The 22,930-nt window shown below is 40.9% G+C and overlaps 1 protein-coding gene across 1 annotated transcript in view; it reads right to left on the minus strand.

Annotated features, from left to right (window-relative positions):
• Nucleotides 1–941: 941 nt before the first annotated feature.
• Nucleotides 942–22,930, minus strand: part of CTSC (cathepsin C) — a 53,224-nt gene continuing 31,235 nt past the window's right edge. The window contains exons 4-7 of the mRNA XM_075546430.1: nt 17,989–18,144; nt 14,587–14,702; nt 6,375–6,506; nt 942–5,036 (exon numbers count right to left, since the gene is read on the minus strand). Of these exons, the coding sequence (XP_075402545.1) occupies nt 4,534–5,036; nt 6,375–6,506; nt 14,587–14,702; nt 17,989–18,144 (907 nt within the window). The 3' untranslated portion in view covers nt 942–4,533. The remainder of the gene's footprint in view (nt 5,037–6,374; nt 6,507–14,586; nt 14,703–17,988; nt 18,145–22,930) is intronic.

A 22,930-nucleotide genomic window follows, 5' to 3' on the forward strand; every position in this document is an offset into this window, starting at 1 on the left:
ACTTGACGATGGGGTGTGAGTATTACAAAGGGAGGAGGGGTAGATGGTGCCTAGAAGTTGGCTTAGTTGCAAAAGGCTTTGCTTGGGCTAGGAGGCAATCTGTGTCAGTCTTCTCAAGTAGACTCTGCTGTCCCCAGAGTGCCCCCAAGAAGTGGGTGAGGTGAAGGGTTGGCTCTATGGGTTTGGATGGGGTTTAGGATGGTATTGGTCCTGTTGGAGGAAGCTTTGATCTGAAGCAGCTAGGCTTGCTGATCAGTGTGGGTGGTGGATGGGCAGTAGACCCAGTTGAATTCCAGCTCCAAAGGAAAGACTGTGGTTGGGGTGGGTGTAGTTTGACTGTCTGCTTGGGAAGTGCACACAATTATCAGGGGTATAGGACTATATGAAGAGAATCCCCGGGAATAAGAGTGGATTCATATTAGTTTACAATAAAATAGAAGTAGAATTCAACATTCTGGAAGCAAAAAATAGACCTGGGGATTTGGTGGGGACCATCTCCCAGATGTGTTGGGTGTGTTTAAGTTCTGGTACTATGAGAGTGTGAATGTGGGTGAGTCTGTGTCCTCAGGTGCCTGGGTTTGTTTGTCCTATGAGGGAGCCTGTGACAACTTTTACCTAGAGCAGCAGTTCTCAACCTGTGGGTCACGACCCCTTTGGGCATCAAACAATCCTTTCATAGGGGTTGCCTAAGATCATCAGAAAACACATATTTCTGATGGTCTTAACCGAGACACTGCTCCTCTATCTGTCTCCAGGTGGGCCCGCCCACATGCAGATATGCCAACATACAAGTACCAGGGTGTGAAGGCTTTACTCATGTTACACCATGCTTCAAGACAAAATTTCATTTATTTGTAATTAGAAATAAATATTTCATAATATATAATTATATATTGTTTTTATCATTATGCTTTAACTATGTTCAATTTGTAACTATGTAAATACATCCTGCATATCAGATATTTACATTATGATTCCTAACAGTAGCAAAATTGGTTATGAAGTAGCAATGAAAATAATGTTACTGTTGGGGTGTCACCACAACCTGAGGAACTTTATTAAAGGGTCACGGCATTAGGAAGGTTGAGAACCACTGATATAGAGTCTTCTGTCCACAGAGGGCTCTCAGGGGCCAGCAAGGTGGACACTGGATTATGTAGGTTGGAATTGCCCTGTTCTTTCCAGGAGCAGGTATGTGCTCTGCAGCAGTCAGGGCTTCCAGTCAATGGCAGGGACAGGAATCTGGCTGGGTTGGGTGTGGTCTACCTGTGTCTGACAGTGTGGTACACAGTTGCAAGGGTTTGTAACATCAGGGGTAGAGGAAATAGTCACCAAAAGAGGACATATGAGGAGGAAACCCCCCCAAAACAAATTTTTTTTCAAAGCTATGTCTTTAATTTTTTTACAAAACAACCTTATCATTGTTCAAAATACAGTTCATACATTTGTCAAATCTATGATCCCATTCTTGGACATACGTTTCAAACACATCTGTTTGGATGACTGACAGCACCTCCCTCATTTTTTTCTTCACCTCTTTTATGTCCTCAAATTGCTGTGCTTTCATATTCCTCTTAATTTGCAGAAAGAAAAAAAAGTTGCATAGAGAGAGGTCAGGTGAGTGAGGTGCATGGGGCAATGGAAGCATGCTGTTTATTGCCCCAAAGTGGCTCACTGAGATGGCTATGTGAGCAGGTGCATTGTCATGGTGGCAAAACCCCTGTTCACTAAAAGTCAGGACTTTATTGTTGCTGTTATGCAATCTTTTCCAAACCACTAAACAGAAAGTTTGATTAACTGCGTATCAACTTTGTGTGTGTGGGGGTACCCCCTCATAGATCAATTTACAATAAAATAAAAGCAGAATGTAAAAGCTGAGGAGCAAAAATCATGCTCCCGTTTGAGTGAGGCTGCCACTTCCTTGCCTCCGAAGCAACAGGGACCCCTCTGCAAGGTGTTGGGGGAAAGGTGAAAGTGGTGGGAGAGGGGCACGGAGGGAAAGGGGAGTTGAGGACCTGGTAAGATGGCAGGTTTCAGTGCTTGGGCTCTGAGGGCAGCTGTGCCAGGTTTTTGACAGTCAGTCCTCCATAGAGTGGCTCCAGGTGCCAACATGGTGAGGGGCTTTGCTGGGTGGTCTGGGGCAAGACTTGTAATTGGTTCCCACAGAAGAGGTAAAGAAAACATTCCAGAGTAGCCACCCATTGGGGTGGGCAGGGGAAGTAGGAAAAGGCTAAGTCTGTTTTGCTAAACTCTTACTTTTTTCAAAGAAAATAAAAGAAAAACAAATTGGTATACTTCAACTTCAGGTCAAGTGTCTGGGTTCAAGGACCTTTGCCACTGGGTCCCTCTGGGACACAGAGGGGCTTCTCATGCTGGCTCCCTGGTGGCCTTGCCATCATGTTTAAGGAACACGGCCACCATGGCTAAAATGAGTCATTGCTCCTTCTTATAAACCCCCCCCCCCAAAAAAAAACCAATAAACTCCCTGACACTGAGTCAATCCCAACTCCATCTTGGAAAGCCAAAGGGACTGTCCCATTTTGTCCCATAAGTTTTATAAGACTGCTTTGAGTCATAATTGACTAGATGGCCGTGAATTTGGAGTTTGGTCCTCAACTAACTGTATTTGTGACCTTTTTGCTTTCCCAGTCAGCAAGATTTATACTGTATTTAGTGTCTCAATATTTCCCAAAGTATTTGATGGAGGATGTTGGCAATGATTTCCCTGCAGTGCTCAGGCAGCACCTTCTATGCAGTTATGCAAGAGTCCTAGGGGCAGGGTGCAGCTCCAAGAGTTATTCCCATTTGTGCAAGCTGACTGCATTCCAATGGGAGAACCAGAAGGAGAGACTCCCCAGTAGCGTGCTAAGTAAAATCTGACAATCACGTACTCTTGATAAATGTTTAGTCAAAAGAAAATCAATTCGTACTTGGCTTCTAGTGTTGACCTAAGAGCAAGGCTAAGGCATAAATAGGAATAAGATTTCATTTTAACCAATAACAAAGGAAATAAAAACTTTTTGGAGGCCTTCCAAATGATAAGGACGTTGGCAGTCACTCTGAGTGTTTACTTCCTCATGGGATGAAAGAGCCACGGCATGTGCCAATGTGCCAGGAGGCCCAGGAAACCGCACATCAACATGGCGCGTGCTCCTGGAGTGCCACTCCAGTCCAAGGGGAGGGAGTGCTTGTGGCTTGCATGGTAAAAGGTGCATGAGGGTCAAGCCAAAGCACTGACAGTGAAAATGCCAAGGAGCTATTCCCAGGATGCAGCTTGTTACTCTAGCGGTTATGAAAACTCCAGTAGAGGGGTCAGTCGGTGTGCTAGGATGTGCAAGGATTGTGGCGTTTAACGGTTGAACCATGGCTCTCTTGATTGGCAGTGGTGTGACCTTGGATGAGTCGCTTCCCCTCTCAATGCCTCCATCTCCATCTGTGCAAAATTAGGGCAGACAACTTCCATGGTTCCCAGTTCCAAATTTCCAAAAGACTTGTGGTTCTGACATATTGTCATTTGGAGCCCAGACTGCCCACTCACCTGCTGTCCACACAATTTGTAAAAGGTGCTGTTTACTATGCATAGAAGTTTCATGTTGTTGTTGTTGGGTGCCTTCCCTTCCATTTCCACCCAGGTAACCAACCGCATGTGACAGAGTAAAGCCACCACCAAGCTTTGCTATGTATCGTCACTCTGAGAGCTGATTGGCAGGCTCTCCTTCTGTGAAGACACTGGAGGCCTTCCAATCACACACTTTCTGATTACGAGTTGGGTGGTTGATACTTGAGCCACCAAGACTTCTAGAGGTTTCATATCACTGTGAAATATTCCTTGAAGATACAAGGTCCTGTTATGTCTACAAGGTTAAGAAAAGTCCACTAAGCTACTATTGCAAAGACTTTTAAAGGCAAAATATATGTGGGGTTCTTTATATGAATTAGTTAAACCAATATCCAAATGTTATCTAAACTCCTACTTCCTCCCTGTTTGGCTTCTGGCTCATCAACTAGGGATAATTATCAGGGGATGCCACCTGCCATAAAGGTCCATCATGTTGTTTTAAATTGAAACCATGTGACCTAGTGTGAACCTACTGGAAAGACTCATTGGTACACTTTCTCCTATGTACGCAAATAACTTAGAAAGAATATATTACCTGAACATTTTTAAAATTTCTTTTTTAATTCATAAGCATCGCCATATTTTCTTGTGATATACACAGTGTAAAAATAAGGTATAAATTTCACTTTTTAAAATATAGCATCTGGTAGGATTACAAATGATTAGCAACATCCATTTCTTCAGAGCCCACTGTCACCTGTCAAAATATTGCTTAAGTTCTTGGAAGATAATAGGCCAGTGGTTGATAGGAAGGCATATTGTTACTGAGATCAATTTGGATTTCAAAGACAAAAATCTTCATAGGAATTTTATTTGTAATCTTCTGAAAAATATCTCTATAAAATGCCCAAGTCTATTAGTAAATCAGACTCTTTGGGGCTGAGAGCTGTAGTTATGAAATCCTGAGATACGCTCTAGAGTTTAGGAATTGGCATGGCTGCCACCGCTATGCTTTCAATTCCACACTCATCTGTTCCTCTGCGGATCCTGAAGTAGCCATCCTCACCCCAGCTGTTGCCCCAACTGTTTTTCACAATCCAGTAATCCATCCCAGAAGCTATGTCAGTGCCGTAGCCCACAAGCAGAACTGCGTGATTAGTCAGCTCAAAAGGATTGAAAGGATCTCTCAGACCAGTGTGCTGATAGATCCCCTTTCGGTAGTGTAGGAAGTCATCATAGACTTCAAAAGAAACTGCCATGGGCCCATGACTGACGAGTTCATGTTTCATCAACGCTTCATTACAGCCCCCGTAAAAACCTCCGACATAGTAGTAATCAGAGGAGTAGTAGCGAAAGCAGTCGGCCTTCACTTTACATGGCGAATCCGTGGCTCTGTAGGGGAAGCAGCCTTCTTCCACTACCCCAAAATCTTGGGCATACTTCCCTGCGATGAGATAAGGGAAGCCACCTTCACAGCCTGAGGATGAACAGCATGCACAGTTATTAGAAATGGTCCATTTCCCACACTTCTCTATTTTAGTTAATTCAGTTAGATGCGAAAGTTGAATTAGCCTTAATGTCACTCCTTTCATCCATCCATTAAGCCATCTAGCTATCCATCCTATCACACTTATTCATTTAACTGAGTTATCTAGAACCTAAAATGGGAAGAAGCTATAGCATAGTGGTTAAGCAGGCAGGTTCTGAAGTCCAGCTACATGGGTTCAAATCTAGCGTTGGTTGAACTTCACTTCTTTGTATCTTATACAAATGGAAAAAGACACAGGATAGTAGTATTTACACTATGTAAATTATTTATTTACACTACTTAATCATTTACACTATGTAAAGACAAGGAATTTGTATTCAATAATGTGAGCAATTGTTATTTTATAACCATTCATTATAACTAGAAACTTTCTCAAAAAAGTTCTCCCTGATTACGTCTGCAGAAAATTCATAATTAGGCCCTTGTCACCTCCCTTCTGTCCTGGATCTATTACACCAATCCATACCCTGTACTTTTTTTCTCACCAGTATACTTTGATTCGTGCTTATGTAATGGTCTATTTATATCAATTTATCTCACTGTAAGCTTCAAGAGGGTAGGGGCTAGTATATACATAACAGCTTCTTGAGTCTAGCAATCACAATTACTGACTTTAACGAGCATTCCAGAAAGACTGAGAAGATCACTGACAGATAACCACCCACCACATAGAAAGGCTGTTTCAGTGGTGGGCTAGACAGCTTCGACATGGTCATATCTGGGGTCTGTACTAGGAAACTCTAAAATTGGAGCGATTCTCGCTGGGTCTGCTGCATACATCACCTACAACCTGCTCTGGAAGCATTCTCCCGGAGATAAATCAGCGTCAGAATGGTTGTAATTGGCGTGTGCTCATGAAGCTGAAAGTCTAAAGGCTAAGCTGTGTGCCCTTCAAGAGCCCCAGAACCTCTCTTTACCTTTGTTCTGGGCTGTTAACAGTAATGGTGCCTCTTCTACTTGTTAGGGTTTTGAGGATGGCTAAGTAATGACTGCAAGAGGCAGCTAAGATTCAGAGAAGCCCTGATGGGGGCACAATTTAGATAGCGCTGCATTGGTTTTGAGGAAGAGCCTCGGCATGCCGCCTGCTGCTTAGCTGGGAGGGTGCGATAAATCCCATGAGAACCAGGCACTAGTAAGTGATGGCCCAACCGTGCACGCAGCTTGTCCGACTACAGACACTCCCTTCTGTCCAATATATTGTCCTTTGTCTTTCCCAACTGCACACCAGAAACAAGACAGGCAATTGTGCGTGTAAAATACATTTACCTTGAGCATACTGGCTGCAAGACACAACTTCCTGAGGACTGAAGATTGGAGTTTGAGAATTGTTAGTTGCTATGCGGATTCGTGCCTCCAGCATCCCCATAGAAGCAAATGAGTAGCAGCTCCCACAAGATGCTAGTGATAAAAAAGAAGAGACCTTTGATGCTTGCACAAGGGTTCAGAGATAAACATGAATGTTTGAGGCACATAATATATTCCCATTGACCATTGTCGTTGTTGTTCATAAGAATCAGCACCGAAGAGCTGATCCACAAACACTACTATGCTTACAGGCAAACTTTTACAGCGGCTTTTCTTGGGACTGTTTTAGAATAAAAAAAAAACACCTATTAATTTCTGAGAATTATTTAAAAGTATTCTGAGAACTGAAGAAATTATTTATGTAGCTGGCTGAGGCATCAGACTGAGGAAAAACTAGAAAGAGGAGATGCAATTAGATTGAGCTTTGAAATACCTTCAAAGAAGCTTTTACCAAAGGGTGTTGGGTGGAAGTAATCCTATGAATGGCTCAGTGTGTCTTACAGAGAGCTGTATTTTACCAATGTTAAGGTGACAGAATACAACAAAGCCTAAAAGAGACCAGAGGTTTGATTATAACAGTGAACATAGGAGTGAAGAAGGGCAATAAGGAAGTGAGAACATGAGGCAAATAAATTGTAGTGAAATGAGAGCAGAATTCGAATAGCTTCTAACGTCCACTGCAAGGAGCCTGGTGCTACAGTGGTTAAGTACTTGACTACTTAACTGAAGGTCAGCTGTTCCAATTCACCAGCTACTCTAGCTGCTCCATAGGAAAAAGATGTAACAATCTGTTTCCATAAAGATTACAGTTTAAGGGAGACAGAGTGTGACCCCCCTTCAGACTCGACTAGAAAACACTCATAAGGGCTAACAAACAGACCATAAATTATTTATAGGGTTTTCCATTTTTGTCAGTGCCTTTCTTTTTGTTGTTGTTATTTTGTTGGTTTTGACTTCTTTTGTTGTTTTGTTTGGCTTTGCCTGTTTTTTTTACACTTATTAATGTCTCTGCATGTCTATCTAGATAAGATAGGATGAATAAACAATTCAGAGATAAAAAGAATGGGATCAATGGTTCTGGGAGGATATGGGAGAAGGGGAGGTGGGATAACAGAAGGGGAGAGAAACCAACTAGGAATAAGGGAACAATACGATGTCTAGTGGGGCCCAATCAAGGGCAATGTAGCAGTGAGGAATTACTAAACCCAAATGAAGGCCGAACACAATGGTGAGGCAAGAGGAAAGTAAAAGGAAATAGAGGAAAGAACCAGGAAGCAAAGGACATGTATAGAGGTCTAATTACAGGCATGTATTTATATGTAAATATATTTATAAATAATGAGAGAGGAATAGAACTATGTACTTATTAAAGTTGCAGATGAACATTGGGCCTCTACTCAAGTACTTCCTCAACAAAAGAATACTTTATTCTAATAATTGGCATTCTGTGATGCTCACCTTCCCAACATGATCACTGAAGACAAAATGGGTGCATAAGTAAATGTGGTGAAGAAAGCCGATGGTGCCCAGCTATCAAAAGATATAGTGTCTGAAGTCTTAAAGGCTTGAAGATAAACATGCGACCATCTAGCTGAGCAGCAATAAAGCCCACATGGAAGAAGCACACCAGCCTTTGTGATCATGAGGAAGGATCAGGCATCTAAGACCCAGAATAAAAATCATACCCAATGTGAATGAGGGTGGGGGGTTGGCGTGAAGTGGAGACACAATGCCCATGTAGACAATTGGACATCCCCTCACAGAAGGGTCACAAGAAAGAGAGGAGCAAGTCAAGGTGCAGAGCACTGTTGAAATGCACACCTTTCCTCTAGTTCTTTAATGCTTCCTTCCCCCCACTATCATGACCTCAATTGTATCTTACAAATCAGATAAGACCAGAGCATGCACACTGCTACAGATAAGAGTCTGCTACACAGGGAATCCAGGATAGGTAAACCTCTCAGCGCCAACAATGAGAATAGGGAAACCAAGATGATTAGGAGTAGGTGGGGGGAGGAAAGGGAAATTAATCACAAGGATCAACCTATAACCCCTTCCCAGGGGATGAACAATGGAAAAGTGGGTGAAGGGTAATATAGGACGATGTAAGATATGAAAATAATAATGTATAACTTATTAAGGCTTCGTGAGGGAGGGTGCACGGGGGAGGGAGAGGGCAAATGCGCTGATATCAAGGGCTCAAGTAGAAAGAAACTGCTTTGAAAATGAAGATGGCAGCATATGTGCAAATGTGCTTGACACACTGGATGAATGTATGGATTGTGATAAGAGATGTAAGAGCCCTCAATAAAAGTATTTAATAATAAAAAAAATTATAGTTTAGGAAGTACTGTGGCGAAATTTAAATCTGCCCCACAGGCTTGCTATGAGTTGAAATTAACTTGATGGCAACAGGATTTTTTGATGTTATTGTCTACTCTACAGCTACAGACTCCTTAAAAGGCCTCCTGTTTTCAAGAGAGGAATATGAGTAGCTGGGTGGGGGTTAGGACAAAAGAAGAAAACAATTTTATCTAACGCTTGGATATTAAATACAGTACATATTCACTTAAGAAGCATCTGCTCTGCATTTATTTGGTATCTCAGAACTCCAAGCCCACTGCCACCGAGTCCATTCTGACTCACGGCAACGCAACAGGACAGACAGAATGGCCCCTGTGGGCTCTGAGACAGTCACGCTTTACAAGAGTAGAAAGTTTCATCTTTCTCTCGATCTTTCTTGCTGTTTCAGAGAACACACGCATGCACGCGCGCACACACATAATGTATTGTATTAGAAGAAACATTTTTAAACATATTTCTTTTCCTACATGTTCCTTTAAAATATGTGTACGTAAAAGAAATATACATGTGAAAATATGATTATATAGCAATACTGAAACTTTCACTTTTTTCAATTCTAGGAAAACTTTTACAGCTTTAGTATTACATAAATGAACTCTTCTGATACTAATCTCAAGACTGGTAGTTTGAAACCACCAGTCACAGAGCAAGAGAAAGTCAAAGCTTTCTGCTTCCATGAAAACGTCTTAGAACTAGATCCCTAGATCACTAGGAATTGGAGTGCATTCAATGAGTGATTTTTTTAATATGGCCTTTTTCATCTCTGCCACTGATATGAATTCTACAAGAGGGAAAGCCTAGGAGCTGGAGTTAAATCCAGTTCTACATATTTAATACATTCTTCATATTACCAGGATATTAGTTATCACAATATTTAAGTAGCAAGCACTCGCATATGTATGTAAAATAAGAATAATGAATAGCTACACAATTTAGAACAAACCAGACTCATTTGACATGGAGAGAAGCCTGTTTTCTTTAGTTAATCTGAATTTAGTTTTTTAACAACTTCTTTCATTAGAGCGAAGCACATTCCAAGGAATAGTATGCATTCAAAAATATCACTGGGGAAGGGCGGGGGGGGGGGGGCACTGTTTGCCCTTTCTCCAGACAACTTGCCATTCGTGCTCTTCCCTGGGTGCAAAGGAAAGCCAAGCCACTCCATGCTCAGCTTCATTTTGATGGTTTTTTCTTCCTATAACTCAATTGAATTCCCTTGAGTTTTCATAGGAAAATGCTTTCTTCATTTTGGTACCTGACAGTAAAGAAACTCTGTGCATATTTGAAAGTAGAACAAGCCAAGTAATGAGCAAGCAGATATTTACTTCCAGAAAATGGAGTGAATTCAATAGAAACACCCAGCCTTAACTTGCTCCAAATCTATGAGACAGGTAGAGGCCTTAGGTACCAATATGAATCTCTTCTGAATTATTCAACACTCCCACAAGGTCTTGGGCCTAAAGTCTACTGGAACCCTAATTCACAACTGCTTTTCTTTTGGGGGGGGAGGGGCAGAAGTCCATTCTGCATTTTGTTTGTTTTGATGCATTACATTCCTGGAAAAAGAAGCCCGGGATTTTCCCTTCCATGTGTTTTGCCTGGCTTTCTCATGGCACACGATGCTGGAGGAGGGTGTCAGCATGATGAAACTTCATACTGCTTTTATATCTGATGTTTTCTAGAATTCTCCTCCTTAGAATGTCAGCATTACCAAATAACTTGGTTGTGGCTAGGTGTTGCCTAGTCTGTTCTGACTCACAGTCACCCTGAGCACTCCCGGACCTGCGCTGTTTTCACCATTGTTCTTAAGTGCCGATCCATCTTGTCACGGGTCTTGCTCTTTTCTTCTGACCCTCTACTTTATCAAGCATTTCCTTCTCCAGGTTCTAGTCTCTCTTGACAACACGGCCAAAGGAAATGAGGCAAAGTCTCACCATCTTTGCTTCTAAGGAGCATTCTGGAAGTGATGAAGCTATTGCCTCGCCTACACACTCGACAGTGAGTAAGCTAAGACCCAGAAAGGAGCAGTGACCTGTCTGACGTCAGGTAGCGAATAGACAGGTGAGACAACTGCCGTAGCATCTCCAAATCCATGTCTAGGGCCCTTCATAGTTTATAGGTCTGTGTGTACCTTAAAGAACATTCAGATTTTCTCTTACTTTGAACCTTTTTATTCTTAAAAACCATCCGAACAACACTGCCATTAAGATATCTCTTTCAAACGATGGTGTCAAAGAACTGGTTGAGGGACAGTAAATAGGCAAGTCAGTGTTATTTTCATAGGCTACCAAACCCCAAATTCACTGTCAATTCTGACTCACAAGGACTATGCAGGATAGGGTTCTAGATTTCTCCTTCAGAGCCTCATTTTTCTTCCTCAGATTGCTAATGGGTTTGAACTGCTGACCTTGCAGTTAGCAGCCCAACTCATTATCCACTATGCCATCGTGGTTCCTCAGTAAATAATGCAGTTGAAGTGAGTTTAGAAATTCTCTACTTCTGGGCATCTCTCTTGGTCTCCAGAACTCACGTTAATAATTTTCTCTAGTTATTAACCATTAAACTCCCATCATCTGACTACCAAGTCCTGTGGATAAAGCAAGCCTCAGGACATCCAAGGGTTCAGAAAGGACTCGGTTAACAGAGAAATCACAGGAATGAGGAAAGACGATAACCTTCCTCAAGTCTCTAACTTTCCCAGAAGACTGTCAGCTGTCAAAGTAATTAATGCCGCTTTTCAAAAGACAGGGTCAGAGTCTAGATTCTAAAAGAGATATTTCCCTTCAGAAGGTTAGAGTGCAATAAGGAAGAATGAGTGTGTATGGCCCAGCTGGAGTTTGGCAGTAATCTGATTTCCACAATGTCAAATAGACAACTTGAGTTTAGTATAGTTCAACTCTGTTGAGCTTGCCTCTCCAACAGTGGTGAACACACTGCGAAGGGGTGGGGGTTCTCGAGAAGCTAGGATAAGCCCCCTGACCTTTGCTCTGGGGCAACTCTTTCAGTGTGGAAGCACAAGGAAAGTGGAATAGATGGTTTACATCTCCTCATTCCAGCTCTCATAATATAAACAATATCAAGACTTAAGTGAAATGGTTTGAAACTCAGCAGGTCTTCATTAAGGTGACCCCCCCAGGAGACCCTCCCCTTCTCTCTTAACGATGTACTCACAAAGAAGACAGTATAACAAGGAGAACCCCCAGAAGTCTACTTCATCCACTTCCCCAGCTCCTGCTCCCTCCCACACTTCAGGTCCACTTAGCTGTACGCCTACCGCATACAGTTGAGTCGTTTTCAGGTATAAAAGCAAAACTTCATTTCCCATCCCAGTATTTCTATTTTTTAAAAATTTTTGATTGGCTCTCTAAAAAGAAGAACAAGAACTCCTTTTACTAAGCCTAATTTTGAATTCTGAGTTACTAGTACACTATTATTCCTAAAGTTAGTGAAAATCCCCCAGTAACTCCGGTAAGAAGACAAGAAAATAGTGTGATTTCCCCCAACATAGGGCACCAAGCACCACAAGTAAGTCAAGCCAGGAAACTTTGACTGCATAATTTTCTCAAGTATCTGAGAAGATATTAAAGTTGAAGGGTCCATTTAAAAGCAGGCAATCCACCAAAGCTTCAAACTATATAACATTCCAAGAATTCAGAACAGTGGAGACAGTAATAGTGCTTACCCTGCCTATCAGACAACGATTCCTTCTCCCAAACGATTGTCTTACATCACTAGTTAAACATACCGTGTAGGAAGTGAGAGCAACTAAGCTTTTCTGTTTTCTCAAATGCTCCCGCTCAGTTCTAGAAAGACCTTAACAAATGACTTATCCTACTGCACTTGAACTTTTTGCTTCCATGTTTTCCTGAATTATCGATCTCTAGGACAAGCACTTTCCATTCTCTGTGATTAAAAAAATTCCAACACAGTAGGTATTGATACACAACAAAGCCACAGTATAACAGTGTGGTTCACATTATTGAGGGCTGGCCATTTGCCAAATCCTGAGCTCAAACCGTGGCATGCACAATGTGCTTCACCCTTACAGGCAGGCACTGAACATATGTGTTCAATGACGAACTAAAGTTTAATTCTCTTTCACAAAAGAGAAGGAAGGCAGGGATCTCAGGACTTACTCTTGTCCAAATCGAGAGTCCTAGAACCAGCGGTGCCAAGGAAAAGTTAAGGCGAGTCTGCCTGTGTCAGATGACGAGTAGGAATCTACTTTTTAAAAAACATTTTATTAGGGGCTCATACAACTCTTATCACAATCCATACATATACATACATCAATTGTATAAAGCACATCCATACATTCTTTGCCCTCATCATTTTCAAAGCATTTGCTCTCCACTTAAGCCATCTGCATCAGGTCCTCTTTTTTTCCCCTCCCTCCCCGCTCCTCCTTCCCTCATGAGCCCTTGATAATCCACAGATTGTTATTTTGTCATATCTTGCCCTATCCAGAGTCTCCCTTCCCCCCAGGAATCTTGATGGCATCTTGTTTTGTCAAAGCAATGAACATTCAGAATGCCCCACACGACTTCCATGCTGATCACTGGGAGAGACTGGTTATCAAAGGAGTTTTAGTAGGGAAAGGGCAGAACAAATGTAACTTTATTGTCCTCAGGAGACACTCATCAGAATGTTTCCAGATAGTAATTAGTACACTTATAGTAACAAATCAGTCATGTGTACTATGATTATCTTCAAAATGAGCTTACAAGTTAGAAACCTAAAGAGTGCGTACATGACGTTCAAGTCCTTGCCAGCAAAAACGTAGGACGTCAGCAAACTTTGCTGTCCAGAGCAAACAGAGGAAGCGTTATTAAGCCAGTCAATTTATACTGAATCAAGTATATGGAAAAAAGCAAAACAAAAAATGCAATCAAAATAGACGTTTCGACAAGCCTAGATTTGCCCCTTGATTAGGACGCTAACCTCATACTTACCATCAAATACAAGGAGGATTCAAAAACCTCATCCTGTCTTTTAATTCTGTTCTTCCAGAAACTTTCGAAACCCCTTCTGTTATAGTCTGGTATCAATTAAATCAAAAGATTCGTACACAGTTTCAGAAACATGTACTGTATGAGGGAACAATGATCTAATTTCTGGGCTTATGTAATAATTAAAGAATAAATGACAGAAATTGAGGCACAGATTAGGAAGCAAAGGAGGATTTCAGAAATAACTCAGTTTTATAATCTAAGTCAAAAGAGTTACTCCTGGTTAACATCTTTTAAGAATCACATTTAAAAGAGAATAAAGCACTTATATTTATTACAGCACTAATAGCTAGGTGCAATTCTTTGTTTCCATGTGAGTCGCTCCTTTTGAGCTAGTCTTCGTCTAATCTGTTTCCTGACACTGGCTTCATGGATTATGTACTGAGAAGCATTCTTAGAAAACACTGAGCATGACATAAAACTCAGTGCCACGGAGTCAATTACGACATGGCGACCCTAGAGAGCACAGCAAAAGTGCCCCTGGTGCGTTTCTAGGAAGTGACTCTATAAGGGAGTACAAACCCTCGTCTTTCTCTCACAGAGCGGCTTGTTATTTTGAACTGCCGACCTCATGGTTAGCAGCCTAACGTACAACCCATTATCTATTAATGAAGTTTGGTAGGAATGCAGAAGGAAGCAGTGAGAATTTATAGTCATATTATATTTTTCACTCTTCTGCTAACATGGAACATGCCCATTTCGTCTCTTAATCCCCGGAATCTATCCAGGCATCTGATATATAATAAATACTCATTAAATATTTCAGAATGAATTAATAAAAAATAAAATAAAATGTATACCTTGATTTCGAACGGGGCTAACAAAGTTGTTACCACGAACATTTCTCCAGTCCCAAGATAGTGGTAAGTGTACAATCTTTTGCTTCATTTCAGTGGTCAGGGGTGCTGGTTTGGTCCTAGGATAGAAATACAAGCTTCATAAAGTGTACAGTCTTTTCTTTGATGGATCATTTCCTAACCTCTAATTGCATGATTTTAATCACTTGGTGGGGATTCATAGTACCAAAACAGTTTTCTCATGATTATTTTAACGTGTCTTGAACTAAATGTTATGAAGGCCTCTCACTATCCATTTTTTTTGTCAAATAGTCTTGTCCTTTTATGCAATGATAATGGTTTTGCACATACTTATTTATACTGTCTGCTGAGAAAATCACACAAGAAGCTGGACTATAGGAAGGTGAACATGGTGTCAGGATTGAAGGAAGGCCCATTAACAAGCTGTGATAAACAGATGACGTAACCTTGCTTGCTGAAAGTGAAGAGGACATGAAATATTTAATGATAAAGATAAAAGACTATAGCCTTCAATGTAGACTACACCTCAATATAAAGAAAACAAAGACTCTCACAAATGGGCCAATGAACATCGTGATAAACTGAGAAAAGACGGACGCTGCCAAGGATTTCCTTTGATTTGGATCCACAAGCAAGGTCCACAGACGCAGCAGTCAGGAAATCATGATACAATGCACTGGACCATTCTGCTGCAAAATACCTCTGTAGAGTATTTTTCAAAAGCAAAGAGGTCACTTTGAGGACTGTGATAGTTACATAATCTCCTAATCTGGTGTCAATTTGAGACTATTCAGAATGAAGGGGAGGTTAGCCGCTCAATCTTGATGACCTCATGTGGAGGTGCTACAGAGATAAATAGCTCACTGGAGGCCAGACCCACATTCTCTGCTTCATATTCCTGATGACAAGCCACATGGAGCTACCTTGATGGAACAAGAGCCCTGGAGCTGAAGGAACCACATGGAGATCCATGCCAGTACTGAGATGCTTCCACGGCCACTGCATCCACAAGATTTTCCACCCACTGACCTGTGATCTCCCTGCATTCAGCGTTGTTGTATCACTGTGTGAGTTAAAGAAGACTTTATGGACCAACATATGTGGTAATATTGTACTTATGGACTTGATCTGGAATGGGCTGGTATGTTTTCTTAATTTACCATTGTTCTTTGATTTAAACCTCTCATACATATATGAGTGTCTCTGAATTTTATTTCTCTAGTCAACCCAGCCTAACACAAGGACTAAGGTATGCCTTACCCACACCATGGCATTTTCAATTTTCTGGTGTGCATGCAAATTATGAACAACCAACAAGGCAGTCCAAAGAAGAATTTATGCATTTATCTTACGGTACTGATGAAGAATATTGAGTAGACTACGAACCAACAAAAGGACAACAAATCTGTTTTGGAAGCAGCATAGCCAGGATGGCCTTTAGAAAGGAGAATGGAAGACTTCCTCTCCCATATTACTTCCTCTCCCATATCATGTGCATATATCAGGAAGGATCAGTTCTTGAAAAAGGACATCATACTTCATAAAGCAGAGGGTAAATGAGCGAGAGATCTTTAAGGAGATGGATTGACATTGGCTAAAACAATGGGTTCAAGCAATGCAATGGGGTCCTGAGGATGGTGCTGGCCTGGGCAGTGTCTCCTTCCGTGGCACAGAGGTGAGGATGAGGCAGCATCAACTCGATGACACCTCACAACTACAACAACAATGACATGGTCCAGTATGCCTACCTGATCATACTTCCTTTTCACAGGTCTAGCCAAGAAAGTGGATGGCTGTGAAGTTGAAGATGACATACACAGAATACAAAGAAATGGGGCAGTAGAGTAGTTTGAAAAGAAGTGAGGTAGGCACAAAGAACTTGTGATAGTGTGATGTTAACTACCACCAACAGTATTCATTCAACATCAATAACAAGAGCCCATTGCCCCAATGGATCCTAACTCACAATGACCCTCTAGAAGGTTGTGAGTCTATACATCGTTACAGGAAAAGATGGTCTTGCACTGTCCTGTGGAGACACTGGTCCCTTAAAAAGCTAAGTAAATAGCAACTGTTGTTCAAATCAGTGGCTCTGAGGCAGTCTGCTTGACTCCTACAATGTAAGACAGAAACAACACAAGATTATGGTGGCTGTTCTCTGGAATCCCAAAGGGGTTTTCTTGAACATTTTTCTTGAAAACCATAGGATAATCTTGGAGGCTTATTAGGAGAAAAAATTTAAGGAAATTGAAAGCTGAATTAGTGAAAAAAAGACCAGGAAACTTGTACCAAGGAATTTTCTTTGTCAACATATCAATGCACCCGCTTTTTCTTCAAGGGCAATGAGGCTGCCCTATGAGATTTTCATTGGGAAACTACCCCATGCACCTTATGGTTCCTTCAGACAATAAAGAACTATAGATTTTAGTTTTTGTTTCCAAAATGCAAATATCATTTCAATAAAACATGAGTTGAGTCCCGCAAGGATGCCAAATTGCCATGATGGTGCGGTGTAAATCAAACAGCACAGAATCCTCTCCAGCAGAGAAAGAGAGATGGAGAAAATGCCCCCAGAAGTGTGTAGACCTCGCTGGAGGAGGAAGTGCATCAAGATAGATGGAGGACATGTCAAGAAAAAAATGAGCTTCAAATTTTGATATTTGTGTTTAAATATTATTTTTGCAGCAGTACTTTTTTACTTACCTCATATTGATAAGTAAGAAACTTGCTTTTCTTTCTATTTTCGATGGACGTTAAAGGATGAAGAGAATGTCAGGATGTTTCCAGGGGACAAATTTGACAGTTGTCGGCAAGTTAGGGGTGTTTGAGGCAAGGGAGTGATGCAAAGGAGTAAACAAAAGTAAAATGAAAGAAAAATTCTAAGCAATTATGGGTTGTTTTGTCAGAAAGCAAATAAATCAAGGTCAAGATAGTAAATTTATTTCTTATTAAACGTAGATGAGTTTACATGTAGACAGACATGCAGTAGTAACACAATTATAGCAAGGCGTGAGATAAAACTGGCAGTAATCTATTAAATGTGTAAGAATTGAGACTGGGTGGTGAGAGACCAAAGAGGATCCAAGGCAGGGGGCTGAACCACCATCCCCAAGATGGATTACATAAAACCCCAAACCCGAGTATAGAGGATGAGAAAGGGGGGGTGGAAGCGAAAGACACAGGGAGAGGATAACCCTTATATAGGGTTTGGAGAGAAACAGAGGAATAAGGTACATATGAAAACAAGGAGAAGATCGGATTTTTAAAAAGAGATCATGTAAAAGCTTTAATGTGGGATGACAAATAAAACAGTAGTGGAGGTTGGGAAAATATGAGGTTCAGCAGAAGTCTTTGTAATAGTGATAAGGAAATGTACTTCATTACCTTGGGATCCTCTGTCTGTGACCACCACCTCTCCTGGTCATGTCTCTCAGAGTTAGGGTCTCATATTCCATGTATGCCGTTGCAGTCCAGGATTTCTGAACGGCATTGATAGCTTTCACAAAGTTGTGGTCATATTTGTAGAGTTTGTTCGCATGCCTGTCAAGAGAAATAGGACACTGTAAAATATACCCTTACTAATGTATATAAACCCAAACAATCATATTCACAGCCACAGAGCTGATTGCAATTCATAGCAACCCTAAAGGACATGTTTTCTAAGGCTGTAAATCTGTATAAAAACACGCTCAGACCAGGTGGAACAGCTGGTGGCGTTGGACCACTAACTGTTTAGTTCACTGTCACATGCTTTCATCAATGTGCTACCACGTTCCTCTAATACAAATAGAATTCAAAGAGGCATTCTTATATTTGATGCCCAAGCTGGAAGTGGTATACTCTTTAAGGAAGGTAACTCAAGATTAAATGCAGTTTCTGCTGTTCTCCCTCTTTTCTGACTGTGTAGGTTGTACAGGTGTGTTGTAGAAAGTTTTAGTGTGTGTGGGTGGAGGGGAAATGGTGGGGGAAAGTGGTTGTCCCATACTATCACTCAGTTATAACCATAGCTGGCATTTAAATTGTATTTGTAGTATAACTATGCATACTTCTATAAAAATTTGCTAGTTCTGTCGAAATATTTTTATTTCTTGTTTTTAATATAATAACAACTTCCACATCACCATGTAATCTTCTAGATATTTTTTAATTGAATAGACTAGCTACAAAATGATGTACTATCATATATTCAATAGTTTCCTTATTTTAGAACATTTATTGAAATGTTTATAATCTATCACTAGTATAAAGAAGTGTTTCATGGATGGAATAGCCTGACACATATACTTTTTTCCGAAGATGATATGCGCTTTCAGTGCCATTGGGAGTAAACAAATTTTAAGACTTTTGATTAGTAGGGATGTAAATAGATAAATTATACAAAGAACATGTTTATAAAGCTGAAGAAATGGGGTTGAGTTTTCCATTAATCTGCACATGACTATGTGCCGGTACTAAAAATGCTAGTCCTCATGGTATCACTCACAGCATGAAGCATTCTGTCATTTGTTTGAAGTATATCCCGTTACCCAAGATCTCCCTTACTTGTCAGTCATGCACAGTGTATTACTCCTAAGTCAGATCAGTGAAAAACTTCAGGTATATTGTAAACTGCTCTTTTTTAAAATTTAGATGTTTGTAAAAAGAATGTTTTCCTGTAGCTAAAGAACTGGGCAGAACTGAAAATAAGCAACCATGTTAATACTGTTTTATCATAGTTCTTTCCTGCTTTTTAGAAAATGTGAAAGCAGAAGAGTAGCTTTATTAGACATATTGTATATCTGCCTATATCACATTTGAAATGACACTAACCGAAAGCCAAAAATAAATTATGCATTTGCTTCTTCAGGTAGAAGAGTAGGTTTTTATCTTATAAGTGTTTATCTTACAATATATTCCATTGGTGAGAGAAACCATTTTATTGAGAGAAAGTGGGCTGCCCCACTTCTCATCTTGTTTAACTTCCTTTATCCTAACAGCGTACAGACGCTTTACAGTAATAAAAAGATGCCATCATAAGTTTTATCTATTATTTTAACAGATGCCAGGAAATCCAAAGTAATGTACTGTACTATGGTAAGACAGATAATTACGCGTTGGAAGAGTTGTTGAAGATAATTCAGTCTGAGGCTCATTTTAAAGGTGAGCCAGTGAAGGATTGAACATTCCAGTTAGTACATTCTTAAATAAAGAAGTAACATGTACAATATCACAGAAAGTACAACCATTTAGAAAACATCTTCTTCACTGCCATGGATTGTTTCATACACATATAGCAACCGGACAGAACAAACTAGAACTGCTCCTTAGGGTTTCTTAAACTGCAAACCTTTATGGGAGCAAACAACCTCATCTCTCGCCTGCAGAGCAGCTGGAGGGGCTGAACCGCCAACCTTGAGGTTAGCTGCTTATTGCTTAAATTACCGCACAAACAGGCTTCCTGTAGAATGCAGAGTATATTACAATCAGTAGGGGGAAAGTAAATTGCTTAGTAGGAAATGTGTTTCTCAAGGGTCAAGCCAAAGGAAGCAATTTAAAAACTACACACAAAATGGAAGCGATGGACTAGTTCAGATCTTTCTGAGCCTTTTCCCTGGTAATTATAATTGATCCTCTCTGACCCCACCGCCCCTTTGCTTCAGAGTCTATGACTGTCAATGTTGTCTGCTGTTGAGTGGCTCATGACATTTACACATTTAGTGTATTTCAAATAAAATGAAAAGGTTATTTATTACCCATTAGCCCTACGGTTTATCTTTTTTCTTCCAAGGACAGAAATACCCTGAGATTTCTTGTTTGTGAGGTCTAAGTTACTTAAAGTAGAGCTAATTTAGCAAAAACAAAAATAACTGCCTACATTTTTTGACTAAGGATTTAAATTTCCCCTACTTACTGCCTGGTTTAAAATTCATGTTAAATTAGAATTGCTGGTATATGTTGCAACAGAATCATAGCCATCTACAAGTATACGCAGCTTGTTACTACATGGTAACTAATAAAATAATTTATTCCGCTTCATCTTTGTTTGTGAGAAGCCTGGGCTAGTGGCTATATGTTAGGTTGTGATGCCCTGGTCATCAGTTTGAAACCAACAGCAGCTCCGAAGGAAAAAGACTGGGCTTCCTACTGCTATAAACAGATACAAAGCCGGAAACCCACAGGAGGGTCATGGTGAGTCAGCATTGACTCGGTGGTAGTGAGTTTGGTTTTTGGTTTATCTTAGTTTGTAGAGTGGAGTACATTTTTTTTTTTTTTACTTTGCACTGCCCAGGGTAAGTAGTGCCAGGGTAAGTAACACACCTCTGTGAACAGGGGTTGGTTACTAAGTATCGTATATACTCGAGTATAAGCCAACCCGAATATCAGCCGAGGCACCTAATTTTACAAAAAAATCTGCATTAAAAATGTGCTGAAAAACCCAGCTTATACATGAGTATATAAGTAATTATTATTTTAGAGGTATTTCTGTCTTGTTTATTTTGCCTTTACTCAGTTTGTTTTGCTTTGCTTTCCTTTGCTTGCATAAGTAATATTCATCAGTTATTTCAGGTTTAAGAATTATTATGATAACTCAATCACAATCCCTTATGTAGTGTCAGTTGCAGCCTCTATGGCTGTGGCTAGCATGACATTTTTCAGGGAGTTCTCTGCTGTGCTCATGGGTAGAGTTAAGATGGGATGTATTTTGGGTCTCTACTTACTAGAGGATGTGAACCTAGTTACCACCCTTTGTTTCCTTGAGATTATGGTCTGCTTTAAGACAAAAGCCACAGCTTTGTTGCTTCTCAGCTAGATGGTCACTTGTTTATCTTCAAGCCTTTAAGACTCCAGATGTTATATCTTTTGATAGCCAGGCACCATCAGCTCTCTTCACCACATTTGCTTATGCACTCATTTTGTCTTCGGTGATCATGTTGGGAAGGTGAGCATCACATATTGCCGGATTGTTAGAACAAAGTGTTCTTGTGTTGAGGGAGTACTCGAGTTGAAGCCCAATGTCCATATGCAACCAACCCCACATGGAAGAAGCACACCAGCCTGTGTGATCATAAGGTGTCGATGGGATCAGGTGTTAGGAATCTAAGACCCAGAACAAAATCATACCCAATGTGAATGGGGTGGGGGGGATATGGAGTGGAGACCCAATGCCCATCTGTAGACAACTGGACATCCCCTCACAGAGGGGTCACGGGGAAGAGATGCGCTGGTCAGGGTGCAGTATAGCACCGATGAAACATCTTTCCTCTAGTTCTTTGGTGCTTCCTTCCCCCCACTATCATGACCTCAATTCTACCTTACAAATCAGGTTAGACTAGAACATGCACACTGCTACAGATAAGAGCCCGGAACACAGGGAATCCAGGATAGATACAGTCCTCAAGGCCAACAATGAGGGTAGAGATACCAGGAGGATTAAGGGAGGGTGAAGGGAGAATAGATCACAAGGATCGATCTATAATCTATTACCCCCTCCCCCTTCCAGAGGGACGAACAACAGAAAAATGAGTGAGAGGTGATGGAGGACAATGTAAGATATGAAAATTAAAATCTGTAATTTATCAAGGGTTTGTGAGGGAGGGTGGGATGGGGATGGGGTGGGGAAGAAATGGGGAGCTGATATCACGGGCTCAAGCGGGAAAAGAATGCTTTGAAAATGATGATGGCAGCATATGTGCAAATGTGCTTGACACACTGGATGAATGTATGGATTATGATAAGATATGTAAAACAAGGGGGAGAGAGGGGAGTGAGTAAAAGAGTAATCAAGAGGAGAGATTGCAGCCTCTACCCATGTAAAATGTCTTTTTCGATGTAAATGCTCACACAATGAACCTATGGATATATTGTGATTAGAGCTGTATGAGTCCCCAGTAAAATTATTTAAAAAAAAAAACACCACAGCATCCTCAAAGCCATTCTGCTGTGTACAAGAAGTAGAGCAAGAAATCCCAGAACCACCAGAAGACGAGTCAGCAGCGGACCATGTTTAGGAACTCTATTTGAAGTGGCTGAGACCGAGGACACCATGGGACAGAATAGTGGAGCAGCTCAGAGACTACAGTCTGTAAAGCAGAGCAGTGGGCCTTGGAGGCGAAGCCGAAGGACCACATGGCTGACCCGATTGCGAGACTTGGCTGCTGGCTGCAAAGAGGTGTTGCTGTGAACCAAGGACTGTGTCCTTATTGTTTATTGACCCTGACCCATGGGAACTTGTCAACCTCCCTGCTAAGTCCCCACAATTATTAGCTCTGTCTATAAATTCTGTGTGGTCACTGAAATGAATTATTGAACCGAATAGGAAAGTAGAACATCATGGGAGGAACACGTG

The sequence above is a fragment of the Tenrec ecaudatus genome, chromosome 4 (genome assembly GCF_050624435.1).
Source record: "Tenrec ecaudatus isolate mTenEca1 chromosome 4, mTenEca1.hap1, whole genome shotgun sequence".
NCBI classification, from domain to species: domain Eukaryota; kingdom Metazoa; phylum Chordata; class Mammalia; order Afrosoricida; family Tenrecidae; genus Tenrec; species Tenrec ecaudatus.